Source organism: Hyla sarda, chromosome 5, assembly GCF_029499605.1.
Source record: "Hyla sarda isolate aHylSar1 chromosome 5, aHylSar1.hap1, whole genome shotgun sequence".
NCBI lineage: Eukaryota > Metazoa > Chordata > Amphibia > Anura > Hylidae > Hyla > Hyla sarda.
In genome coordinates, this window is record NC_079193.1 from 132,360,249 (window position 1) to 132,384,445 (window position 24,197).

A 24,197-nucleotide genomic window follows, 5' to 3' on the forward strand; every position below is an offset into this window, starting at 1 on the left:
TTGCGTCTATGTCAGAACTGCTGTAAAGTCAGCCACCCCTGTGCAAATCACCAATTTAGACCTCAAATGTACATAGTGCGCGCTCACTTCTGAGCCTTGTATGTCTGCAGAACATTTTACGCCCACATAAGGGGGTATTTCCGTATACAGGAGAAATTGCGTTACAGATTTTGGGAGTCTTTTTTTTTCCTTTTACCGCTTGTGAAAATTTAAAGTATGGGGCAACACCAGCATGTTAGTGTAAAAATTTTTTTTTTTTTACACTAACATGCTGGTGTAGACCCCAACTTTACCTTTTCATAAGGGGTAAAAGGAGAAAAAGCCCCCCAAAATTTGTAACACAATTTCTCCTGAGTACAGAGATACCCCATATGTGGCCCTAAACTGTTTCCTTGAAATACGATAGAGCTCCGAAGTGAGAGAGTGCCATGCAATGGAGGCCTAAATTGGGGATTTTGAATTCGCCACAAAAATACCCCACGGCAGTGTTTCCCAAACAGGGGGCCTCCAGCTGTTGCCCAGTCAGTGGCTGTCCGGCAATACTGGGAGTTGTTGTTTTTCAACAGCTGGAGGCTCCGTGTTTGGAAACAGTGCTGTACAAGACGTTTTTTTTTTTTATTTGGGGGGGGGGGGACTTTGAGGGGTATGTGTATATGTAGGGTTTTACTTTTTATTTTGTGTAAGTGTAGTGTAGTGTTTTTAGGTTACATTTACACGGTTGGGTTTACAGTGAGTTTGAGCTGGGAGTTTGAGCTGTGGCGGAAAATTTGCCGCATCTCAAACTTGCAACGGAAAACTTGTTGTAAACCCACCCGTGTGAATGTACCCTGTACATTCACATGGGGGGGGAGGGACAACTCCCAGCATGCACCGACAGACCTTACATGCTGGGAGTTGTAGTTATACAACAGCTGGAGGTACGTTGGTTGCGAAACACTGAGCGTTTGTTACTTAAATTAGTGTTTCGCAACCAGTGTGCCTCCAGCTGTTGCAAAACTACAACTCCCAGCATGTACAGTCTCTCAGTGCATGCTGGGAGTTGTATTTTTGCAACAGCTGGAGGCACACTGGTTGTGAAACACTGAGTTAGGTAACAAACTATGTTTCACAACTGCAACAATCAGCATGCATTGACAGCCAAAGGGCATACTGAGAGTTGTAGTTTTGCAACAGCTGGAGGCACACTGCTACAACTCCCAGCATGCCCTTTGGTAGTCTGTGCATGCTGGGAGTTGTAGTTATGCAACAGTGAATGCACACTTTTTCATAGAAAAAATTTGCCTCCAGCTGTTGCAAAACTACAACCCCCAGCATGCACAGACTACCAAAGGGCATGCTGGGAGCTGTAATTGGAATGCCAGCTGTTGTAAAACTACAACTCCCAGCATGCCCTCGGGCTTTGCATGCTGCGAGTTGTTGCTAAGCAACAGTAGGAGGTGAACTGGACTCACCTCCTGCTGTATCCTGCCGCCGCTGTCTCCTGCTGCAGGGACCGATCCTGCTGCTCCTGTCGCCGCCACCGATCCTGAGGGGACCCCCGCTGGACCAGGGCAAGGTAGCCGTCCCGATCACCGCCCAGCAGGTCCGTGATTGATCGGTCATTCCTATCACCAGAGACCTGATTGACCCGGAATAGCGGAAAATCGCAGGTCTGAATTGACGCGCGATTTGCCGCTATCGCCGACATGGGATGGGATGGGGGGAGGGGTCTCAGGACCCCCTGGGCGATATGCTGGGATGGCTGCTGATAGATATCAGCAGCCATCCTGTTCCGATCACCGTGTCCGGTAAATGTACGGCGCTGTGCGCTGAGTACTTCTTAGCAGCGCCGTACACATGTCATTAAGGAGTTAAACAAAACTCATTACCTTGAAAAAAAAAGACAAGTGATACTTTCTTAAATTCACATTTTATTATAATCTAAATAAAGTTGATATTTTAATGGTAAAGGACTATACAAAGAATGTGTAAAGCATTCATTTTTACATAGTGGATACATTTGTACAGAAGATATAAGAAAAGAACTAGCAGAGTAAAGTATATATATATATATATATATATATATATATATATATGCGCAATGAGAAAGGATGATAAATACACTGGCATTATTTAAATATGGTTTTTAGCAAATTTGTATGTATTAATACTGTGTACTAGCAGTATACTAATAAAGCAGGATTACTGGCATATATTTGATTTATACTCTGTGTAAAAACTATCAAAGTACCTGTGTAAAAACTAATAAAGACTACAAAGTGAAGTGCTAAAATAGTCAATTGTTTTCAACCAGAAAATTTAAATGAATCCATATTCACATTTCTCATCTACTGTTAATTCTGTGCAGCATTAAAATATTTCATATAAAAAATTACATGGTAATATACCATTAAAAGAAGGCATACACTACAAAAGCGTGTCAACATTTTAAAAAGTACACTGACTTCAGATTGGTCCATAAGTGGATTGCTGGCCTATAAGAAGCCCAGGATTGGCAAGACCAATATATTAGAATAGAAAACATTAACACAAAATAATAGAACAATGTTTGTGTTAACACTGAATAAAAATAATTACAAGACAGTATAATCAAAGTAGAAGTAGGACATACTGCATCAAGAAATATGTGAGTGCTACAACTCAGTACAGAAAATTTACAGGGCAAAAATGTAGATGTAAAATGAAAAACATATACAGTCGCATTGACAAACTAAACTGCTCTTAGAAATGTTTACCACGTAAGAGTAATTAATTCATTAATAACTTCCAAAATCCCTTGAGTAAGCAACTTTACACATGGACACATTGTATACAACATTAGGCAAATAGCTTCATACCGTACAAAAACAGATGTGATATAAAGTATAAAATATCACATTAAAATCTTTACAATCTCACTAGAAATTTGCAAAGAGGCTGGAATATCTTTCTCATCACTCTTTAGTACAAGGATGTACTGTGTCCAACAATTCTGGCAAATATATGGCTAGAATATTGCCCTTTAAAATATTTAAAATAATTATAATGTACTGGGGGGGGGGGCTTAGGATCACATATAGGCTTGTGGGCATATAGCATATTATAACAGGAATAGCTGAATAGATAAAGATATAGTTTTGAAGGAAATGATTCAGTACAAGCTGTATTTACTGATGTCTCTCTTATAACTATGTGTTAGGAGTCCAGTAGGCGGTACTACTCAGTGACAGACAGTTATACTGGGAAGGTTATCAATCATGGAGTCATTCTGCCCAAAGGACTCGTAAAACTGGATGAGCAGGGATTAGCCTCAATAAAACAAAACTTGTACCAACTTCTTTTTAACAAAACTATACTCAGCTCCTCCTGCTTTATAAGATGCTACTTGGGAGAGTATGCTCAAAGTGACAGATCTCTCTTAACTTGTATACTATTGCTGCAGCACTGCAGTTGTTTCGTAGCTGTCCGTTTACAGATACAGATGGCACTAAAATACTATATTTGCGCCTCACATATATTTTTCATCACTGTAATTCATGTTTTGTTTCTGTGACAAGCTATTCATCTGAAACTTTTTCAAAACTTTAATTTCATTGAACCTTGCATATATATATATCTAGTTGACAAAACATTCCAAAACCACCATTTTACCAGTTAATAACTACCCACTTAATTCCCTTCAGAGTTCCACATACAATAAGCCTTTAGTGCATTAACCTCCTAAAACTACCCTCATAATATGATCATTCTCAACTCTCTCAACCACTTGCACTTACCATTTTCCAAATCAAACATGCTTAAACGTTTACTTTACTTCCAAATGAAATTTCCCTTTCTTTAGACTAAGTTAGGTTCAAGGGCGTTTTAAAAATTAAAAGCCTATTTTCAGGATAGGACATGAATATTATATCAGTGGACACAAACTCTTGGCACCCCCAACAACCAGCTGTTTAAGGAGACCTCTAGAGAGTCAAGCGGAAGCCTTTTTAATGGTTACAAGTGATTCTACTAGCATACACTGTGCTTTTCATAGTGGCTACACTAAACACTCCAGTTATGTCCTATTTAAGTGATTGAGACACAGCTAAAGTACCTATCATAGCCACTAAAAAAATATCACAGGCATGTGTAAGCAATAAAATTGGCTGTAGCACTCTTCCCAAGCACCACACCCTCTTCACACTTTGGATTGTCAGTTGCACTAAGGCTGGGTTCACACTACGGAATTTCTGACTGGAATTCCACTTAGGAATTTCGGTCGGAAATTCCAATGCTGCAGAATCCTATTGCTGTTAATGAGATTTCGCTGCACAATGCACACTATGGAATTTCAGCAGCAGACATTCAGCTGCTGAAATTCTGCTGCTAAAAGAATTAACTTGTTCATTCTTCAGGTGGAATCCACTCTGAAGACATTGAAATGTATGGGGACAGCAATGTCTGCGCCATCCTAGTGCCGACTGATTCAGTCGGTGTTGGCCGTACTCGGTATCTCTGGCGGGATTTTGTCTGCCCATAAATTCTGAAGTGTGAACCCAGCCTCAGGATCAAGCCTCCTTTATTCTAATACTTGTGACCTATCTTGAGGATACTCTGGGTTATGAATTTTTAAAACATATATAAGCAAGTATAGGCTTGTATAACAACTTGTTTAAACACCTGCATCTTTTTGGAAATTTTTTGTCAATAATATTGGATTGGGTCTTAGAAAATATAGATTTTCTCAGGAATCCATTCTTGTTTTTAGATACAAAAATAAAAAATTAGCCAGTATTGACCTAACGCATGCTATGTGAACAGTATTTGCCATATTTAATATTTCATAGGTACATTTTTTTTATATATACTGTGCAAAAAGAATTATTTTCATGATCTGCTTTCTATGCAGCAACTGTAGAAAAATTGAGACAATAAGATAAAACCATAATACTGAATGTCTGTATGACCCAAAGTAGTTTAGAATATGAGAAAAAAAAATGTAATGAAATTGTAATGAAAAAATGTAATGAAATATTTGTTACAGCTTTCAAGATATTTCCTTTTCTACTTTTCCTTTCAGTCTTGTAATTATTAGTATTTCAGCAATTGCTTTTAGTATGATACAAAGTAACCCGATTGGTTCATTGTCCTTCAAAACAATTTTTTCTTGAACAAAAAATCTACAATTTTTTCTGAGAACCAATCATGACCTTTGAGACAAAGTTCACAATGGCACTAGCAGGTTGCTCTGGGTCGTGTTCAGCAAAAAGATGACAGATGTTGTCGTTGCCATTGCCCTTTCTGGCTACAAAGCCAAACACCCTGTTTAAACAAGAAAGTAACATTAATAGTTGTTTAACATATTATTACATAACTTACTCAGCAAATCTGCCTATTTTGCTGAAAAACATATCTTATGTGCACAAAACCCTGCAACCCTGTTAAAATTAATATTAATCTATTTTGGTCATCAGACAGTTTATCGGTACAAAATATTTAGAATTTTAACGCAATTGTAATCAAATATTTATTCCTCTTGCAAGTTACTCTAAAATATAAAGAAGTAGAATATCATACAAGAGTTTTCAAGAATTACACTGAGATGATACTTTCAAAATGACCTAAAAAGTTGTTCACAGATCAATAGTAATTAACTAATCCCATTTTTCCAGGCATTAAAAAAAGTTTTACTTACTTTGCCGAAAGTCCATCTCTACTCCACCTAATGTGGAAAAAGAATAAAAATGTTAAATAGGTCATTGTAAGTAAAGTCAAGTCACCAAAAAAATTAGCCTAAACAGAGAAGAAAATAGTTCTCACTTTCTGTCTTGTGGATCTAGGGCACAGAATATGACAGTATTTACTGGATAGTGTCTTCTGAAGAATAATCTGCAAAAGAGAGGAGAGAAACAAACAAACCATCACAAATAAAGTACACCACACACTAACCATGAATGTTCTAGCCAATGTTTAGTAGATCAACAATGTTACATTGAACAACATTAACAGTTACATAACATTTTACATGGAACTATATTTAAGCTGTAAAAAAATGTTTTTAAATTAACTGATGCCAGAAAGATATAAAATATAAAGTACTTCTATTTAAAAATCCTAATCCTTCCAATACTTATCAGCTGCTGTATACTACAGATGAAGTTATGTAGTTCTTTCCAGGCTGACTACAATGCTCTCTGCTGACACCTCTGTCCATGTCAGGAACTGTCCAGAGTAGGAGAGGTTTGCTATGGGGATTTGCTTCTACTCTGGACAGTTCCTGACATGAGTAAAACTGAAGAAAACGGCTGGCGATGGCGCTGCTCGATCGGGCAAAATTCACAGGAGTCCAAATGTAAAGAGTATCAAATTTTATTGACACAAAATACAACAGGACAGGACATTGCATAGTACAAGACGCGTTTTGGGGGCAAGTTCCCCCTTTTTCAATTGTGAGAAAAGGATGGAGACACTTACTCCCGAAACGCATCTTGTACTATGTAATGTCCTGTCCTGTTGTATTTTGTGTCAATAAAATTTGATACTCTTTACATTTGGACTCCTGTGAATTTTGCCTGATAGAGCAAGCCTTTTTCTTCAGTTTTACTCCTCCCTACTTGCTGACAACCTCGAGGACATCGGCCGCACCAGTGTGCTGCAGCTCCAGATCCTACATCTGTACCCCAACATGGAGGGGTGATATGCATGAACCCAGGGTTCACAGAAGGTGAGCATACTACCACCCTAAGACTTAGGAACCCATTGATCCCACGGAATTACACGAGGCGCTGTCCTCGCTTTTTTTGTTCTCTCTTATACTTCTCAGTTTCCTGACATGGACAGAGTTGTCAGCAGAGAAGACTGTGGTAAGACTGGAAACAACTACACAACTTTCTCTGTATACAGCAGCTGATAAGTACTGGATGGCTAAATATTTTTTAACCCCTTAAGGACGCAGCTAATTTTCACCTTAAGGGTGCCTTCACACTACAGAATCTCCTCTCGCTGAATTCTGCGAGCGGAGATTCTGCCTGGCAGCCGCCGCCGAAGATACTTCGGCGCTAGGGCCGTGGGACACTGAGCCGTCACCATTGACGGCTATGCAGTGCTTGCGGAATCCGCGCAAAGAATGAACATGTTCTTTCCTTGCGCAGAACAATTTCAGCGGCGGAATTGTCCGCCGCGGAAATTCAGCAGTGAGAACGGGTCTTGTGGAGACCCATTCACACTAATGTTAAAGGGAACCAATCACTAGTTTTACCCTATATAATCAGTGGCAACACATAATAGAGGTTAATAATACGTGTTCTGCCATGTCTGGATGTCCGCTGGTAGATCTATAAATGTGAAGTAAACAACTTTTATAAATGGTCACATGCTGTATGTAAATGAGGCTCAGTCGGGCATAGTCATGGCTACCAGAGTAGTAATCCCGCCTATTCAGGCTCAAATAATACCTATCTAGGTATGATTCAGCAGCTCAGTCAGGGTCTGATGTCATTTCTTACAGGTAGGCTGTCAATCATGTCTAAATAGGAGTGATTAGAGCCTGAATGCGAGTGAGTACAGCGTGGGGGGGGGGAGCCGTGACTTCTTCAGCAGGCCGCATGCCTGGTGACTACTTAAAATCCTCATTTACATACTGCATGTGACAGTTATTAAAGTTGTTTTTGCCACATTTACAGACGTGCCAGCAGACATCCAAACATGGTAGGACACATGATATTAACCTCTATTACGTGTTGCCACTCATTGTATATGGTAAAACTTAATGACGGGTTCCCTTTAAGTTCACACCGCGGAATTCCGCGAGAATTCCGTAGTGTGAACATGGCCTACTTTATGTTGGCATCATAAAATGGACATATTTTTACTTTTTGAAAAAATTAGAGGGCTTCAAATGTAGAGCAGCAATTTTCTAAATTTTCATGAAAATTTCAAAATCTGAAGGGACAGATGTTACAGAACTAAAACTCCCAGCATGCCTGGGCAGTCTAGGCATGTTCAGGGCAGCATTGTGCTGAGCATGCTGAGAGTTGTAGTTTGGCAACATCTGGAGGGCCACCATATGGGCACCACTGTAATAGTGGCCTTCAAACTGTGACCCTCCAGATGTTGCAAAACTACAACTCTCAGCATGCTCAGCACAATGCTGCCCTGAACATATACACATGCTTTACTATATTGCTATTCAAAAAATTATGAAAGTTCTAATTAATAATAACATCATTTGGTACAAAGTTAGGCATCTCTCCAGTTTCTTACTTCCGTTGGTTATCTGTTAGAGTGATTCCTTGAGCAGACACCTTGAAGTGCACCACCGTAGAAATAGGAGGGGGGTCTTGAAGTTGAGTTATACTCAGTGCCTTTTGAACGGCCTGATATCCTGTAAGCGACTCCATTTCCACTGAATTCAGATACCAAACATTGCAAGCTGAAAGGGATAAATATATTAAAACTGCATTAATATGTGTCACACATTCTCTAGTGCTTCAACAATGGCTAAATAATGGCGAAACACGCCCACTCTATTCATCTCTATGGGAGAGACAGAGATACATGAACGCTGTGTCTCCACCTCTACCATAGAGATGAATGGAGGGAAGAAGTTTCGTCCTGCTGATGTGCTGGGCACAAAATGTTATTTACAGGGGCAGAGTTGGGGCCCCGTACAGGAGATTGTGGGAGGTCCCTGCGGTCAAACCTCCCTGCGAACAAACAATTATCCCATATCCTGTAGATAGGGGATACATGTTTTTCACTGGACATCTTTTTTAACATGCAGCATATCTTTTTTTGTTGTTGTTTTGCTCCGATAACAGCAAAACAATCCAAAAAAAATAGTGGCAGTGTAGACCTAGCCTTACAAAAACAACTGACTATCCCTGCTGCTCAGATGCCAATCTGGTAAAAATATCTGAGCCACGAAACAAGCACAGTGCTGGAATTTGTTAGCACTCTTAAATAAAAAATAAAATAAAAAAATCCTATCTACTGAAGCCCGTACATTACACCAACTAAGGGTGGTCCACGCCTGAAACGCGGCATTGTTGGTTACCCTGTCCTGTGATTTGGATTTTATCTAATAAAGAGATTTTCTGCACTTTCCACGCTGGCCAATTCCTTCTTCCTATACTTGTTGGTGTTGCCGCACACCGGCCGTGCTGTGGACGGGACCTTGATTGGGTTAGCTGATCTTCACATCTCTGCTGCCCATTCCACCAACATAGATCCATCAGGCTCTCAATTTTTGGGATTTCCTCTCTCTGGCCATAGTCCCCACTTTTTTTTCCATCCGAGTTTATAAGTTATAATCACACAACGTTTTTTCGTGTGTTTTCTGGGGCAGAATATATGTGTTTTCTACATCTATATACACATCCCATTGAAAACTTTTGAAATGTCTCAGGGACAAGTGTTGATCAATCACAGTCTGTTAAGAACCCAATCAATCACTAGAACAAGCCAGAAGAAGTCCACCCTAGGTGCGTTCTCTCCTGGCTCTATTATAGACTCCCGATGCAAGTCTATGGTGCGGGGAGAGAAGAAGGCAATAGAACGCTTTTCTGCCTGCTTGATTTAGTGAGGACACTCAGAGCAAGACTGACCAAAACATTTGACGTATTCCTAGGACACGTCAAAAGTTTTTTTTCTTTAAACACGGGTACCTTTTAAAGATAAACTGTCAGCCTGTTCACCCACACTAAATCAAATACACCAGGTTATAGTGTGGGTGAACAGGAGTCCACGAGGGGTCACTTAAATATGTTCAGTAGGTCTAACTGTACTTATTTTCTAACTTTCTTATTTTCCGTATTCAGGGATGTGTGAGGGCTCATTTTTTGCGCCATGATCTTTACATTTATTTTACACTTTTTCAGTCCCCATAGGGGACTACTTATAGCAATCGTTAGATTGCTAATACTGTTCAGTGCTATGTATAGGGCATAGCACTGATCAGTATTATCGGCGATCTTCTGCTCTGGTCTTCTGAAAGGCAGATCAGTGCAGAAGACCCAGGGAGACGGACGGAGGCAGGTCCGGGGACCTACGTCCGCCATCTTGGCTGATCTGATACCCGCGGGTGATCAGATCAGTCATTGTAAATGCTGCACTGCCGCAGATGCCATGATCTGTATTGATCACGGCATCTGAGGGGTTAATGGCAGACATCAGCGTGATCGCTGATGTCTGCCATTTCCAGCGGGTCCGCGGCTGCTGACAGCCGCCGGGAATGAAGCGAGCGCATCTCCTGTGCTCGCATCAAAGCTGCGCTGTAAATGTACTGTGCTATGCGCTAAGTGACACTATGCAGCGCCGTACATTTACGCTGCATGTCGTTAAGGGGTTAAGTAAGTGACCCCTTGTTGGACTCCTGTTCACCCACCCTATAACCCAGTGTATTGGGTTTAGTGTGGGTGAACAGGCTTAAAGTTTTCCTTTAAATTACATACAAATGTAATGTTCATTACATGTACATATTAGAGGTGCTTTATAAGCTATTTTCTGTTTCCAATACAACTGGAAAAATTGCAACTGCAACTCTAGACAATATATTTTATATAATGTAGTAAAAGTTTCTGAACTATTTGTGCAAATGATATAACTATGAAAAGGTGTATCTGTGTGTGTGCACGAGTATATAGGCATATGTGTGTATATATAAATACACACACACACACATCATAAGAGCTAAAAGCAAATGATAACATGTATTTCTTCATAACCTTTCAGCAAAATATTTGGCATAGGAATGTAGCGTGACACTTGAACTGAAATCTCCATGATAAGTAAATTGTATAGATAAGGAGAAAGGCATCTGCACAATTTCAGGATGTGAAATGTAAACAATCATGTAACGTATACAAAAATCCAGCAATAACTGCAAAAATTAAATGTATAATCTCAAACAGGAAAAGACCTGAAGAAAAACTCAAATGTATCAAAGCAATAGATAGTTGCAGAAATCTGGGTACATTAAAGGGTTAAATCAAGTAACAGTCTTAAAGAGTCCTTCACCTGTCATTTTAATAGTGACATCTGTATAAAGGCATCAGAAGACGGGACAGGTGCACTTTTAAAGCTGGACATAGCCATTAAATAGTCTGGTAAAGTTGCCATACGTTTCAATGTGTGGGAAAATATGCAGCTGTCAGGGGTTTCTATTTGTATTGTATTGCTATTTTGTATTTCTCTGAGAGCAGTAAAGATTTCAAGAAGACACATGAAATGTGCTACATTTATTGCCTTTACAAGAGGCAGTTATTGCTATAAAACAGTACAGTGATTTGGATCAATTCAAAATAATACAATAATAATTTTCACACAGTTTTTACACAAAAAACAAGCAGGTAATTCAGAGTTTTAGTCACCATTAGGGTACATTCACACAGGTTGTACATGCTGAGGAATTACCAAATTATGCAGATTTTAGTGCAGATTTGCAATTGCGGATTTTAAGTGGAGCAATATTCACAACAATAACATTGTATAGTGGATTAGACTCAGGGGTGTGGACATTTTATAAAAAATTACTTGTCCACAGGACTAAAACGGAGCAAAATCTACTTGACGATCCACTTGTCCGGGCCAATTTTCACTTTTACATTCTCGTTTTTTTCCTCCTCGCCCCATAATAGCCATAACTAACTACTATAATGATACCTTTTAATTTTTTCCATAACATATGCTCCGAAACAAAAAAAAACTTGGTGAAGTGAAATTGAAATAGTAAAAGATAATTTAGCTAATTTGCTGATTTTCTTTTCTACGCCATTTACCTTGTGGTTGAGATAACATGTTGTTTTGATACTTTAGACCGACCTGATTACAGCTATACCATATTTGTATAGTTTCCGTCATGTTTTACTAATTTTAAAAAAAATTCTGAACTTTTTAGAAAAAATGTTTAGTTGCCATTTTCTGACTCCTGCAGCTTTATTTTTTTTTCGCATACAAGGCGGTATGAGGGCTCATTTTTTTGCGCCATAATTAGTTTTTTGTATGTGTACCATTTTGGATTGACCTGGCTTTTTAATCGCTCTTAACTTTTTTCCTTGGATATTATGCAATTCTGTGGTTTGGTATTTTTTTTACATTTATGTCATTTACTGTACGGGATACATAATGTTATATTTTAATAGTTCATACAATTACACACGCAGTGATGCTAAATATGTTTATCTGTATTATGTTTGCATGTTTTTATATAGGAAAAGGGGGTGATTTGAACTTTTAATATGGAAGGGGTAAATGTGTGTCTTATAAACTTTTATAAAAAATTTTTTTTTTTTACACTTTATTAGTCCCTTAGGGGATCCACCCCACTAGCCCACCAGGGAGGATTCACATGTCCCTTTAGTTGCCGCTATCAGCTTTGACAGCGGCGATCTAAAGGGTTAATAGCCAGCCGCGGCAATCGCTGCATGCTGACTATTGGTGACGGCCCCCAGCTACTGAAAATAGCTGGGGGCTGCAGAATATGGGGCGGGCACGAGTCCGGAGACACCCCACTGAGCGCACACTCCATACTCCCCACTGAGCGCCGCCGTGCTTGTTGGGGCTGTATTACTGGTGCTGTAATATAGTGCAGATTTTCTGCATGTAAAGCAACAGTGTATCCAAATTGTGTTAAAGTACCCTAAGACTATGTTCCCACGGTGAATTTTAAAGCATATAACACTGGAATTATGATTCAAAAGATATGTATTTTATGTCTGTGGGGTCTATTCACACATACAGTAGCCTGACTGAACACAGCTTCAAATCTGCAGAAACTTTGTGCAGTATACTGTACATGGAAATAGACCCGTAATGTGTTCCTCATTAAATTACATGTCATTTTTTCCAGGTGTAAAAAGTATATATACTCCAAAGATCACCCTCAACAAAATGTAAATTAAAACAACGAAAATATATTTATTAAATTACACTGAATATATAGTTAAATAATATACACAATATTAAAAGTTAGGTTGGAATATACTTAGGGAAAAAGACTACAGGGTGGTGTTTGTTGGAAATAACAGCATAATGGACAGACCACACAGTCTGCCATCATGAAGGTTAATGTAACTGGTTTTGATGCAGATGTGATAAAACAGCATAGAATGCAATGACAGATTGAATTAAAACATAGATGTTGCCAGCAAATACTCACACCCAAATATTACTAGACACCTCTAATGCCACTTCGCCAAGAAAGATTTGTCAGGGGGCAACACACAGTTCTGGTCCTGACAGATGCCATTGCCAGTTTAGCATAATGCTGAACATGTACAGCTGTATGTATGCCTTGCTGTACATGTATGGGATTTCAGGTTGGAGGGGGTGTTCAAAGCTATGCCCATAGTGTGGGATGTAGAAAAATAAATCTTTACTTACCTCCAGTGCTCCTGTAAAGTCTACAGTGTCCTACTCCAGTCTCTCTATGCGATTGTCTGGCCAAGACGGGATCATCGCTGTCATACCACTGGGGCTGGGTGTTTCCCGGGCCAGATATGTCACGCTGCAGGAAGATGATTGCACCAGGAGACATCGTGGAAGCGCAGGAGGTGAGTAGAGGTTTATTTTTTAAAGATCCCACACAACTGGCATAGTTTTGAACCCCCCCTCATAACACCTTTTAGTGTAATTTTTCTGTTTCTATCTTTTACCATATTATACCATAGATAATAAATCCACACCTAGATGAGGGTAACTCAGCAGCTGTCTAGCAGTCATATGACTTACCTGCCCCTTGTTTGAGAAGCTCTGCGGCAGAGTTCGCAGCAGTCTGAGGAGTTGTCTCTGCAATCTCTTCTAAAGGATCTAAAAACAGATTTTATTATTGAATCTAAATTGTACTTAATAACTAAATATAATCATGAGAACAATAAACCTTTTTAAACATCTTTGTCATAAAGAGCCCTAATCTTGTATTGTTTCATATTTCCTACTATTGAAGTTTGCTTGTATGTTCTGCATCTGTTCACACAGGTGTTTGCTACACAAAAAATAAAATCATATGCATAAGAATTACATCTATGCCTATATATATATATATATATATATATATATATATATATATATACACACACACACACACAAACAGGAGAATACAGCAGCACATTGCTAGCACAAAGATACAGATAAAACATGAAATGCTATATTGCAACAATGAAAAATTTAGGTGCTTTGATCACAATGTGGCCAAATAGTTTGGACCATCCCACTGCGATAAGGTGACCTCATTGGGACAGACCCTACACTGTGAATGTACCTCTGTGCAATCAGTTACCAGGCTTGTAAGGTCTGAAACAACCAGCACCTTATAAAATGGGTGGGGTGCAGGAACCAATATGGAGGTAGCCACTCCCCCATATGTATAACACAAAAAAGGATAAGTTGGCCAGCGCATAGTGATACCAAACTATTGCATGGACCCGGCATACAGGTGCACGCTGCTAGGCTAAATATACACCAACAGGAGAATACAGCAGCACACTGCTAGCACAAAGATACAGATACAACATGAAATGCTATATTGCTACAATGAAATGAGCTAAGCACCTCAATTTTTCATTTTAGCAATATAGCATTTCATGTTTTATCTGTATCTTTGTTCTAGCAGTATGCAGCTGTATTCTCCTGTTTGAGTATATTTAGCCTAGCAGCGTGCACCTGTATGCCGGATCCAAGCAATAGTTTGGTATCAGTATGCGCTAGCCAGCTTATCCTTTTTTGTGTTTATATATATATATATATATATATATACACACACACACACACATATATATACACACACACACACATATATATATATATATATATGTGTGTGTGTGTGTGTGTGCATAAAGGCATGTGCATGGGGACTTGGTAATAAGTAATATATATATATATATATATGTATATATATATATATATTTTTTTTTTTTTTTTTTTTTTTGCCAGTGGGCCCTATTGTACATATGGCTTCAACTTCTGACAGATGCCATACAAATCCAGCATAAAGCGTTTGTGCCATGTTTCCCTGGGGCACCATATCCCGCTACACAGTATATCAAGCTATAGAGGACTAGGTGTCTGCACATGATTCTGCTGTGTGCATGAGACCTTCAAGGTAAGTAAAAACAATGATCATTTTATTTTTGTTCTCAGAATGAGGAAATCAAGTCACTTAATTTCACTTTTCATAAAAGCACATAAAGAGCAAATGCTGGTTCTTTACTAACAGTGACACCTGGTGGAAATACATTGCAAGAAAAAAGAAATGTTTTACTTGTACTGAAACCTAGCTATTGAAATAAAAAATATGTATTTGTTATTTGTTTAGGATACTTGTTTAAATCTAGAGTATACCCTTCTTCAACAGGATAGCGTAGCAACATACAGATGATCAGAAAAGTGTACAAGATCCCCTTCTCTACTGCGATTTGTTATACTGGACACAGGAATAATATTTATCACTCATGGCTTTCCTCCTGTTCTCACAGGAATGTGCTCACTCCCATGTTTTTACTGTAACACCCTCAATAGCACTAGGCAACCACCTGTTGAAGGGCGTCTATGCCAAAGCTGACAGTAAAGCTCTGTCCGTGTTTACTGTGCAACCATTCACACAGCTCACAAGGTAACTCCCCGGCATGAAAGAATCAATAACAAAACTTCTTGATAAGCTGAGAGCTCAAAACTCCAGCACCTCAGGACCCCCATTCTCTACAATTCTGGCTCCTACTCTGGCTGGCATGGTCCAACCACAGATCACATCTAAAATGCCAGGCTGCATGCATCTTTCCCCGGCAATGATGGCTAATGTCTGGAGACTATAAAAGCTAAACCAGGCTCATGGCTTCTATCTAAAGAGGAGTTGTCTTCACAAAACACTCCTTTATGGATACGAGCTGCTATACTAAAAAATGATAAAGCAGCCTAAAGCATTGCCATGCACTATATGACCCCTGCTTCATTTGAATGGGAGCTATATATAACTATACTACATGTCTTTGAAAAATGGTTGTTATCCTATTTGAAGAAGGGTTGTCATGTTGTGACACCCCTTACAGATATCTACAATATCTGCACAGCTTGTGCTGGGGCTCTAATAAACCCTGCTCTGGATATGGCATGATGTACAAGCATCTTCCTTTTTTTTTTTTATATATACATCTGGGTCTATGAGTCTATTCACATGTACAATATCACACATACAGTATCCCACGCGTATTTGGTGCACGGGATTTGAAGCAGCAGATTTTATGCTGCAAAGTTAAATGTGAACTAAATTACTGAACACATCTTTAAATGTCAAATATGCGCAAGATACTGTACATACACCTAATGGTGTGTTCAAACACCACAGACTAGAGTACGAGAGCGCTACACCATAAAGCACCACTGCAAACTGTAAGTTTAGAAAATGTCAACAGCAACAAAAAAATGCATTATTCTACTGTGCAGTAGTGCTGCTCCATCATGACATAGTTGATGTGTTTTTTCCTGCAGTTCTTGTCATGTTTTCCTTGTTTATGTACTGTGATTAAAACTAAAACATTCTATAAAATTAAAGCAAAACTGCAACCTAAACCTCAAAAGGGGTACGCCAGCGGAAATCTTTATTTTTTATTTTAATCAACTGGTGCCAGAAAGTTAAACAGATTTGTAAATTACTTCTATTAAAAAAATCTTAATCCTTCCAGTACTTATTAGCTACTGAATACTACAGAAGAAATTATTTTCTTTTTGGAACACAGAGCTCTCTGCTGACATCACTAGCACAGTGCTCTCTGCTGACATCTCTGTTCATTTTAGGAACTGTCCAGAGCAGCATATGTTTGCTATGGGGATTTTCTCCTACTCTGGACAGTTCTTAAAATGGACAGAGATGTCAGCAGAGAGCACTGTGGTCGTGATGTCAGCAGAGAGCTCTGTGTTCCAAAAAGAAAATATTTTTTTCTTTAGTATTCAGCAGCTAATAAGTACGGGCAGGATTACGATTTTTTTAATAGAAGTAATTTACAAATCTGTTTAACTTTCTAGCACCGGTTGATTTGTAAAAAAGAAAAAGAAAAAAAAAAAAGTCCAAGAGTACAATTGCCCCAGGTACAATATCTTTCCTGGACCATTGTAACTGGAGAAAATACTCAAATATACAATGCCAAAAACAGTCTGGACCCATGTCTTGTGTGAATGGCTAAAGGATTTGATCGGGCTGGATATTTTTACTGGCAAAACCCTTGTATTATTGACGTGCATGCACTGATTTACAGTCTAATAAGCTTTGCTACAGTATAGAGCAGTACTGTACTGCTCCTTAAGGACTTCTTCCTGCCAACCAGTGAGGGTGGGCTCTATTTTGTATCTATGGTAAACTGTGTGTACAGTACAGGACCCTGAAGAAGTGCCTGATCACTATGGATAAAGTGATTTCTAGCAGCTATTTCTGACATATATCCAAGGGCTTTATAGAAAAAATTATACAAGATAACCAATATAGATAATCACCCTTTTTTCTTATTTTGATTTGACATTTCAGAGACATTAGAACCAATTGCTAGTTTCCCAGTAAGTTATGGTTTAAAATGGTTTAAACATACAATGTTTGTCCTAGATGCCATTTTTATTGTAACTTTAGGGACCACTGAATAGGCATTAAACCTATCCCTCAGCAAACCATATCTTTACAAACAGTATCAAAAGAAAATAAATATGCGAATGCTCAAAAATTGATAATATATGTTTACGACACTGAACATATGTCTTGACTATAATAAGACTATAAAAGACTTATAATAACACAATAAAAGACTTAAAAAAAAAAAAAAAAAAAAAAAAGGAATGGCGAAGGGGGCTGTATACTTGAAGTACACATACCTTTGTCAGGGATGAGTAATTTGCATGGCAGTGCCAGTGGAGTGATCGAATGCTGATAAACCAAAGCCGTCAAACTCCCTAAAGTTAAAAGCAAATACAGGTTAGATTTAAGGATTTAACTATAGGATTACATGGACACTGTCATTAAACATGCTTTTTAATATTTGATTTCTTATACCAATTATTTAGTAATTGGCTTCCATAAAAAAAAAATAATAATAAAAAAAAAAAAATACATGTTTTTTTAGTTAGTTTTTCTGCTGTATACTTCTGGCCATCAGGGGTCTCCCTTCTTGGCCAGAACACATTCCATCTGGTCAAAATATCAGATTCTGGTCTCCTGCTTATAATGGCAGGAGATCAAACTCAGAAAGTGTTTCTCTGCACTGAGCTTGATTGACAGCCTCAATGAAAGCAGCTGCAAATAGCATCTCTGAAAGCTGCACAGAGCCTCACTGAAAGACAGACTGAAAGCTGCTGCACGGAGCTTAAGGTCTTCTATTTATCACAGCACCGCAACGATGTGAGGGTGGAAGTGGTCCCATAGCAGGCTTCAGTGATGTCAAGCCTGCTGGGAAAAGCCCACTTTCTCCTGCTGGGAAATTTCACTATGTGAGCAAAAAGAAAGGTAAGATACAGAGGTTTTTAAAGCTCAGAATTTTTTTTGAGGGTGGGAGGAGTGTTAGGAATAGTTAGGGAACATAGCCTGAGTTAGTTTAGAAAAGTTTATTTGGTGACAGGTACTCTTTAACATGAAGTCATGTAAAAATAATTAGGTTCTCAGCCGAAACATCAGCTTCCCTTTATGTAGCTGGAGAGGCCTATTTAGCTGCTTGGTTACTCTAGTTCTTATTGTTCACATTGTTTTGAACTGTAAAAGGTTGTAAAATTTACATAAAAATGACATTTCAAGGTTGTTCAGTATTAGAATTGGCTGCTGCTTTTCTCTAAAACCTAAATAGTGTAAGCTTACTCTAAAGTGTTTCCTATTAGTGACACTATTATAAGCAGAGTTGCCTTAAAAGGGCATTGTAATTTCAACAAACGAGAGAGAGAGCGAGAGAGAGAGGGAGGGAGGGAGGGAGGGAGAGGAATGGAGGGAGGGGGAGAGAGAGAGAGAGAGAGAGAGAGAGAGAGAGAGAGAGAGAGAGAGAGAGAGAGGAATGGAGGAGAGAGGGGGGGAGAGAGAGAGAGAGAGAGAGAGAGAGAGAGAGAGAGAGAGAGGGAGAGAGAGAGAGGGAGAGAGAGAGAGAGAGGGAGGGGGAGAGAGGGGGAGGGAGGGGGAGAGAGGGGGAGAGAGAGGGAGAGGGGGAGAGAGAGGGAGAGGGGGAGAGAGAGGGAGGGAGGGAGAGAGAGAGAGAGAGAGAGAGAGAGGGAGGAATGAGGGAGAGAGGGAAGGGGAGAGAAAGAGAGTGAGAGAGAGAGCACGCACAGGCCTCATCTTGGGGCTTTATAAACATCAGACTACTCATGCTTTGGATCCAGCTGTGTATAGAGATATAAAAGTGTAGGCTCTCATCCTCCGTGTCTGTGCGGTGCATGGGATACACCTTAGACATTAGGCTCTGCCCACCAGCTCTGAGAGAACTGAAAGTAACAGATAAAGCCTGTAGAAGAAATCTGCTAAAATACCATAAACAATGTTATACAATGGCCAGAAATAGTGCTGCTCCTGATGTACACACACGGCAGCATATCCTGGCAATTAATTTCAAATGACAGGTCAGCTTTAACCTTTCAGTAATCTGATGTATTATTGATGTCATCCAATAAAATGTAACATAAAAACATTGTTCACACCTAAAATATCAGCACATAAGCCTCTTCAACACAAGGTGGGACTGGATCTAGCAAAAATGCTGCTAAGCCAAGGGAGAATCCTAGATGCTGACGACGTGAAAGGCTATTACTATTCATAGTGCACGTGTTGTCATTACATGGCGGCAAAATACAGTAGTGTGATTATAGCCCTAAAGCTGTCCGAGCTGCAGAGAGCCCATAGAGAGAACTAATAGACTTACTATTAACCTTCTAGGACCTGCAATGACTCCTATAGGCTAGGACTCCTGATGATGTCATCGCAGGTCTTGAAAGATCCATAGTAAGTCTGCTCTGTACAAAGAATCAAGAAGGTGAAGGTAATAGGTGAAAGTATGGAGAGGGGGGTGATAAATATTAAATTCCAGCACATATATCGCTGCCTACCCAGTGTGGATCCACTAACAGATATAGTGGATGTGGCGGTGTGTGTTGGTCGGTGGGGTGGGGGGTGTAATTTAAGATTTTAACCCCTTGAGGACACAGCTAATTTAGATTTTTGGCATAACTCATATTTTTCCATCCACAGACCCATATGGGGCTTGGTTTTTTTTGCACCATCAATTATATTTTGTAATAGCACCTTTCATTGTACCATAAAATGTATGGTGCAACCCAAAAAAATATTATTTTGTGGGGAAATTGAAAAGAAAACTGCAATTTTGCAAATTTTGGAGGATTTTAGTTTTCATGCTGTGCATATAGTTTTCATATATTAAAAATTTTATTTAGACTGTTATTGGTAGTATATATTGTTATCGTATTAATTTGGTCTTAAATATTCTTATAAGTATGGTAGTAAAGACTGTCAGCAGCAATAATGGATACTTTTTTTACATTCATATGGTCCTTAGTTGGTGTGAGGATTTAGGGCATTTTAGTGGTATTACCTTATGTTTTAGCCGCGAGCGCCGATTCTGTCAAGTGCGCATGCGCCGGGCCCGACTCCTTGCACTGTCTCTCCGGGTGTCAAGAAGCCAAGCGCGCATGTTCGGATATGCTGTATCCGTGACCTGCGCGCTATGGCTGTGACGAGGCGGGGAGCGGTGAGTTTCATCCGGGCTGACGAAAGGTGCGTTGGTGTCAGGACTCCATTATGGGTAAGTGAGAGGCAGCATAGTTAGTGCAATATACTTTTATGCACCTGTGGTGTCTATCCCAGCGATCCATGGCGGGTAGCTGGATCCTATAGTAGTAGAGGTTACACACCCGTCTCTTTTTTGTCGTAGTGACATTATTGCTAGACACCCACTATTGCTGCTGCAGCTCTCATTTATTTATTTATATATTATGCACTAGCATTGTCATATAACTTGCACCTGTTCCACCACCTTTTTTTCGGATTTGTTCATCTGTTTACATTCATTTATTTTGGTTTCTATGCAATACATATTCATTAGTCACAGTTGTGATTTTAAAATATATTAATAAAAATAATTCTTTTATCAGTAGTTATGGCTCAAGATTTTTCCCTTAAGTATACAATGTCTATTTATCGAGCTATACTGTAGTATTAGTCTATAGGCCCGCAGCACCATTTAGATATGGTTAAGATGTTAGTTATCCCCATGAAAGTAAGATTGCAGTGCTGCTATTTTTTGTTGCTAATAATATATTAAAACTGACAGGTTTTCATTATTCTGTGGGTCCATACAATTGTGGGTCCATACAGCAATGGAGCGATGCTGATAGCAGCCAGGGACCCGACGGTAATGGTCCACATCCGTGATCGCATGGATGTTCGCCATTAACCCCTCAGATTCCGTGATCAGTACAGATCACGGCATCTGCGGGAGTGCGGTCACTAAAGTGGATGATCAGATCGCCCGCAGCGCTGCCGCTCCATAATGGGGGACGGAGGTTCCCTCACCTGCCTCCACCCATCTTCTGCTCTGGTCTGAGATCGAGCAGACCAGAGCAGAAGATAGCCGATAATACTGATCAGTGCGCACTGAACAGTATTGGCAATCAAATTATTGCTATAAATAGTCCCCTATGGGGACTATTAAAGAGTAAAAATAAAAGTGAAAAAGTAAAAATTTGAAAAATCCCCTCCCCCAATACAAATGTAAATTGTCCCTTTTTCCCCATTTTACCACCAAATAGTTTAAACATTTTTTTTTGTAAACATATTTTGGTATCGCCGAGTGCGTAAATATCTGAACTATTAAAATATAATGTTAATTTCCCGTATGGTGAACGTCGTGAACATAGAAAAAAAATTGCAGCTTTTTTTTTTTTAACATTTTATTCCCAAAGAATTTATAAAAAATGTATTAAAAGTTTGATATATGCAAATGTGGTATCAATAAAAAGTACAGATCACAGTGCAAAAAATTAGCCCTCATACCACCGCTTATACGGAAAAATAGAGGGATTTTAAACATACAAATTTGGTTAAAAAGTTTGCGATTTTTTTAAAGCGGTACAATAATAGAAAAGTATGTAATCATGGGTAACATTTTAATTGTATTGACCCACAGAATAAAAAAACATGTCAATTTTACCGTAAAGTGTACAGCGTGAAAACAAAACCTTCCAAACTTTGCAAAATTGTGGTTTTCTTATCAATTTCCCCAGACAAATAGTATTTTTTTGGTTGCGCCATACATAAATGTTTTTGTACCGTGATCTTTAGTACAGTAAGGAGCATGAAGGTGGGCATTATTATATAGTAAGGGGCACAAAAAGGACATTATTACAGTGCGGGACATTAAGAGGGAAAATTATTACTGGGAAAAGAATAAAATGAGCACTTTTACTGACAGGCAGCACTGAGATCACTGTTATAGTATATGTGGGTGCTATTACTTACAGGCAGCACTGAGAAGATCATTGTTATAGTATATGTAGGTGCTTTTACTGACAGGCAGCACTGAGAAGATCATTGTTATAGTATATGTAGGTGCTTTTACTGACAGGCAGCACTGAGAAGATCATTGTTATAGTATATGTAGGTGCTTTTACTGACAGGCAGCACTGAGAAGATCATTGTTATAGTATATGTAGGTGCTTTTACTGACAGGCAGCACTGAGAAGATCATTGTTATAGTATATGTAGGTGCTTTTACTGACAGGCAGCACTGAGAAGATCATTGTTATAGTATATGTAGGTGCTTTTACTGACAGGCAGCACTGAGAAGATCATTGTTATAGTATATGTAGGTGCTTTTACTGACAGGCAGCACTGAGAAGATCATTGTTATAGTATATGTAGGTGCTTTTACTGACAGGCAGCACTGAGAAGATCATTGTTAAAGTATATGTGGGCGCAATAACTGATAGGCAGCACTAAGAAGATCACTGTTAGCCATGTTCACACATCGGTATTTCCATGCCGGATTCCGCATTGGAATCCGGCATGGAGATTCCGCTGCAGCAGAGTCCCGTTGAACTCAACAGGATTCTGAAGCTCTGTGCACATGGCAGAATTTCTGTGCCAGATGTTTCCGGCACGGAAATTCCATTTCCTGTGTCCACACAAAGAATGAACATGTTCCTTCTTTGTGTGGAGCTGTCTATGAGACAACACATTCCTGTGCGGTCCTAGCACCAACATAATATGCCCCGCAGAGATTCTCCGTGTGGACATTCCGTCGTGTGAACATAGCCTTATAGTATATGTGGGCACTATTACTGATAAACAGTGATCTTCTCAATGCTGCCTATCTGTGTGCGGTGACTATTACTGTATAAAGAACAAGGTAACAATATTAGGTTAGGCTACATGGCAAAAATGGGTTGCACATTCAAAGATCACCGTGTTGGTCTCCTTGAATCGTGCTGAATCTCAGCTAATGTAAGTAAATATAGAATGTTGAGAAATCCAGCACAATTAAGTTCTTGCTCTTCAGGTGGTTTATTAAACCCTTAAAATGGCATCATAAAATATGTATGGCTTTCTTTGACCCTGTGACCATACATTTTATGATGCCGTTTTGGGCTTGATTTCTCTACATGTGTCCTTACAGGTTGCTGTTGCTCTACAGCTGTCCGTGCACTTCGTTCTTGCAAAGGGAGGAGCTGATTTGCACTAAATGGGGTCACATTGTGACCCCCAAATTACCACAGCCACACATTCATTCTGGATAGAATTATTACGTTTCCCATGTTGTAGTTAGTGTCAGCCATTTGGGGTTTGCAGCACAATCCCATTTACTCACATTAGCTGAGATAAAGCACAGTTCAGGGAACGCAGCATGGTGATCTTTGGTCACGCAATCTGGGGACCCCATTTTTTATTTTTGCCCAGGGCCACACAGTCTAAAAACTTAAAACGGGCCCTGGGTATCCGTCCATCTAGACCTTATATAATATGCACCAAGAAGCTGTTGTTGGAATAAAATGAAACTATATGTGTGAATGCAATAATGATGTATGTAAGGGATTCTAATATTAAAGCGAATTTGGTTATTGGGAAAAACTGCACAGGAGGCACGAGTACCTTGTGTCGCTGCCTGGATCCAAGATGAGATAAAGTTAAGCATGCATGTGCAATAGCTGCATGATGTCACCATAACATCAGCAACAATGTAAGCTTATGGACATTTTATGCTGGAATGGTTTTGTCCCAA

The 24,197-nt window shown here is 39.3% G+C and overlaps 1 protein-coding gene across 3 annotated transcripts in view; it reads right to left on the bottom strand.

The window, feature by feature from the left end:
- Positions 1-1,927: 1,927 nt before the first annotated feature.
- Positions 1,928-24,197, bottom strand: part of TNS3 (tensin 3) — a 356,556-nt gene continuing 334,286 nt past the window's right edge. For all 3 annotated transcript variants that reach the window (XM_056520279.1, XM_056520280.1, XM_056520281.1), the window contains exons 27-32: positions 17,806-17,883; positions 13,687-13,764; positions 8,221-8,389; positions 5,779-5,847; positions 5,654-5,680; positions 1,928-5,280 (exon numbers count right to left, since the gene is read on the bottom strand). In XM_056520279.1, coding sequence (XP_056376254.1) covers positions 5,139-5,280; positions 5,654-5,680; positions 5,779-5,847; positions 8,221-8,389; positions 13,687-13,764; positions 17,806-17,883 — 563 coding nt within the window. In that variant the 3' untranslated portion in view covers positions 1,928-5,138. The remainder of the gene's footprint in view (positions 5,281-5,653; positions 5,681-5,778; positions 5,848-8,220; positions 8,390-13,686; positions 13,765-17,805; positions 17,884-24,197) is intronic.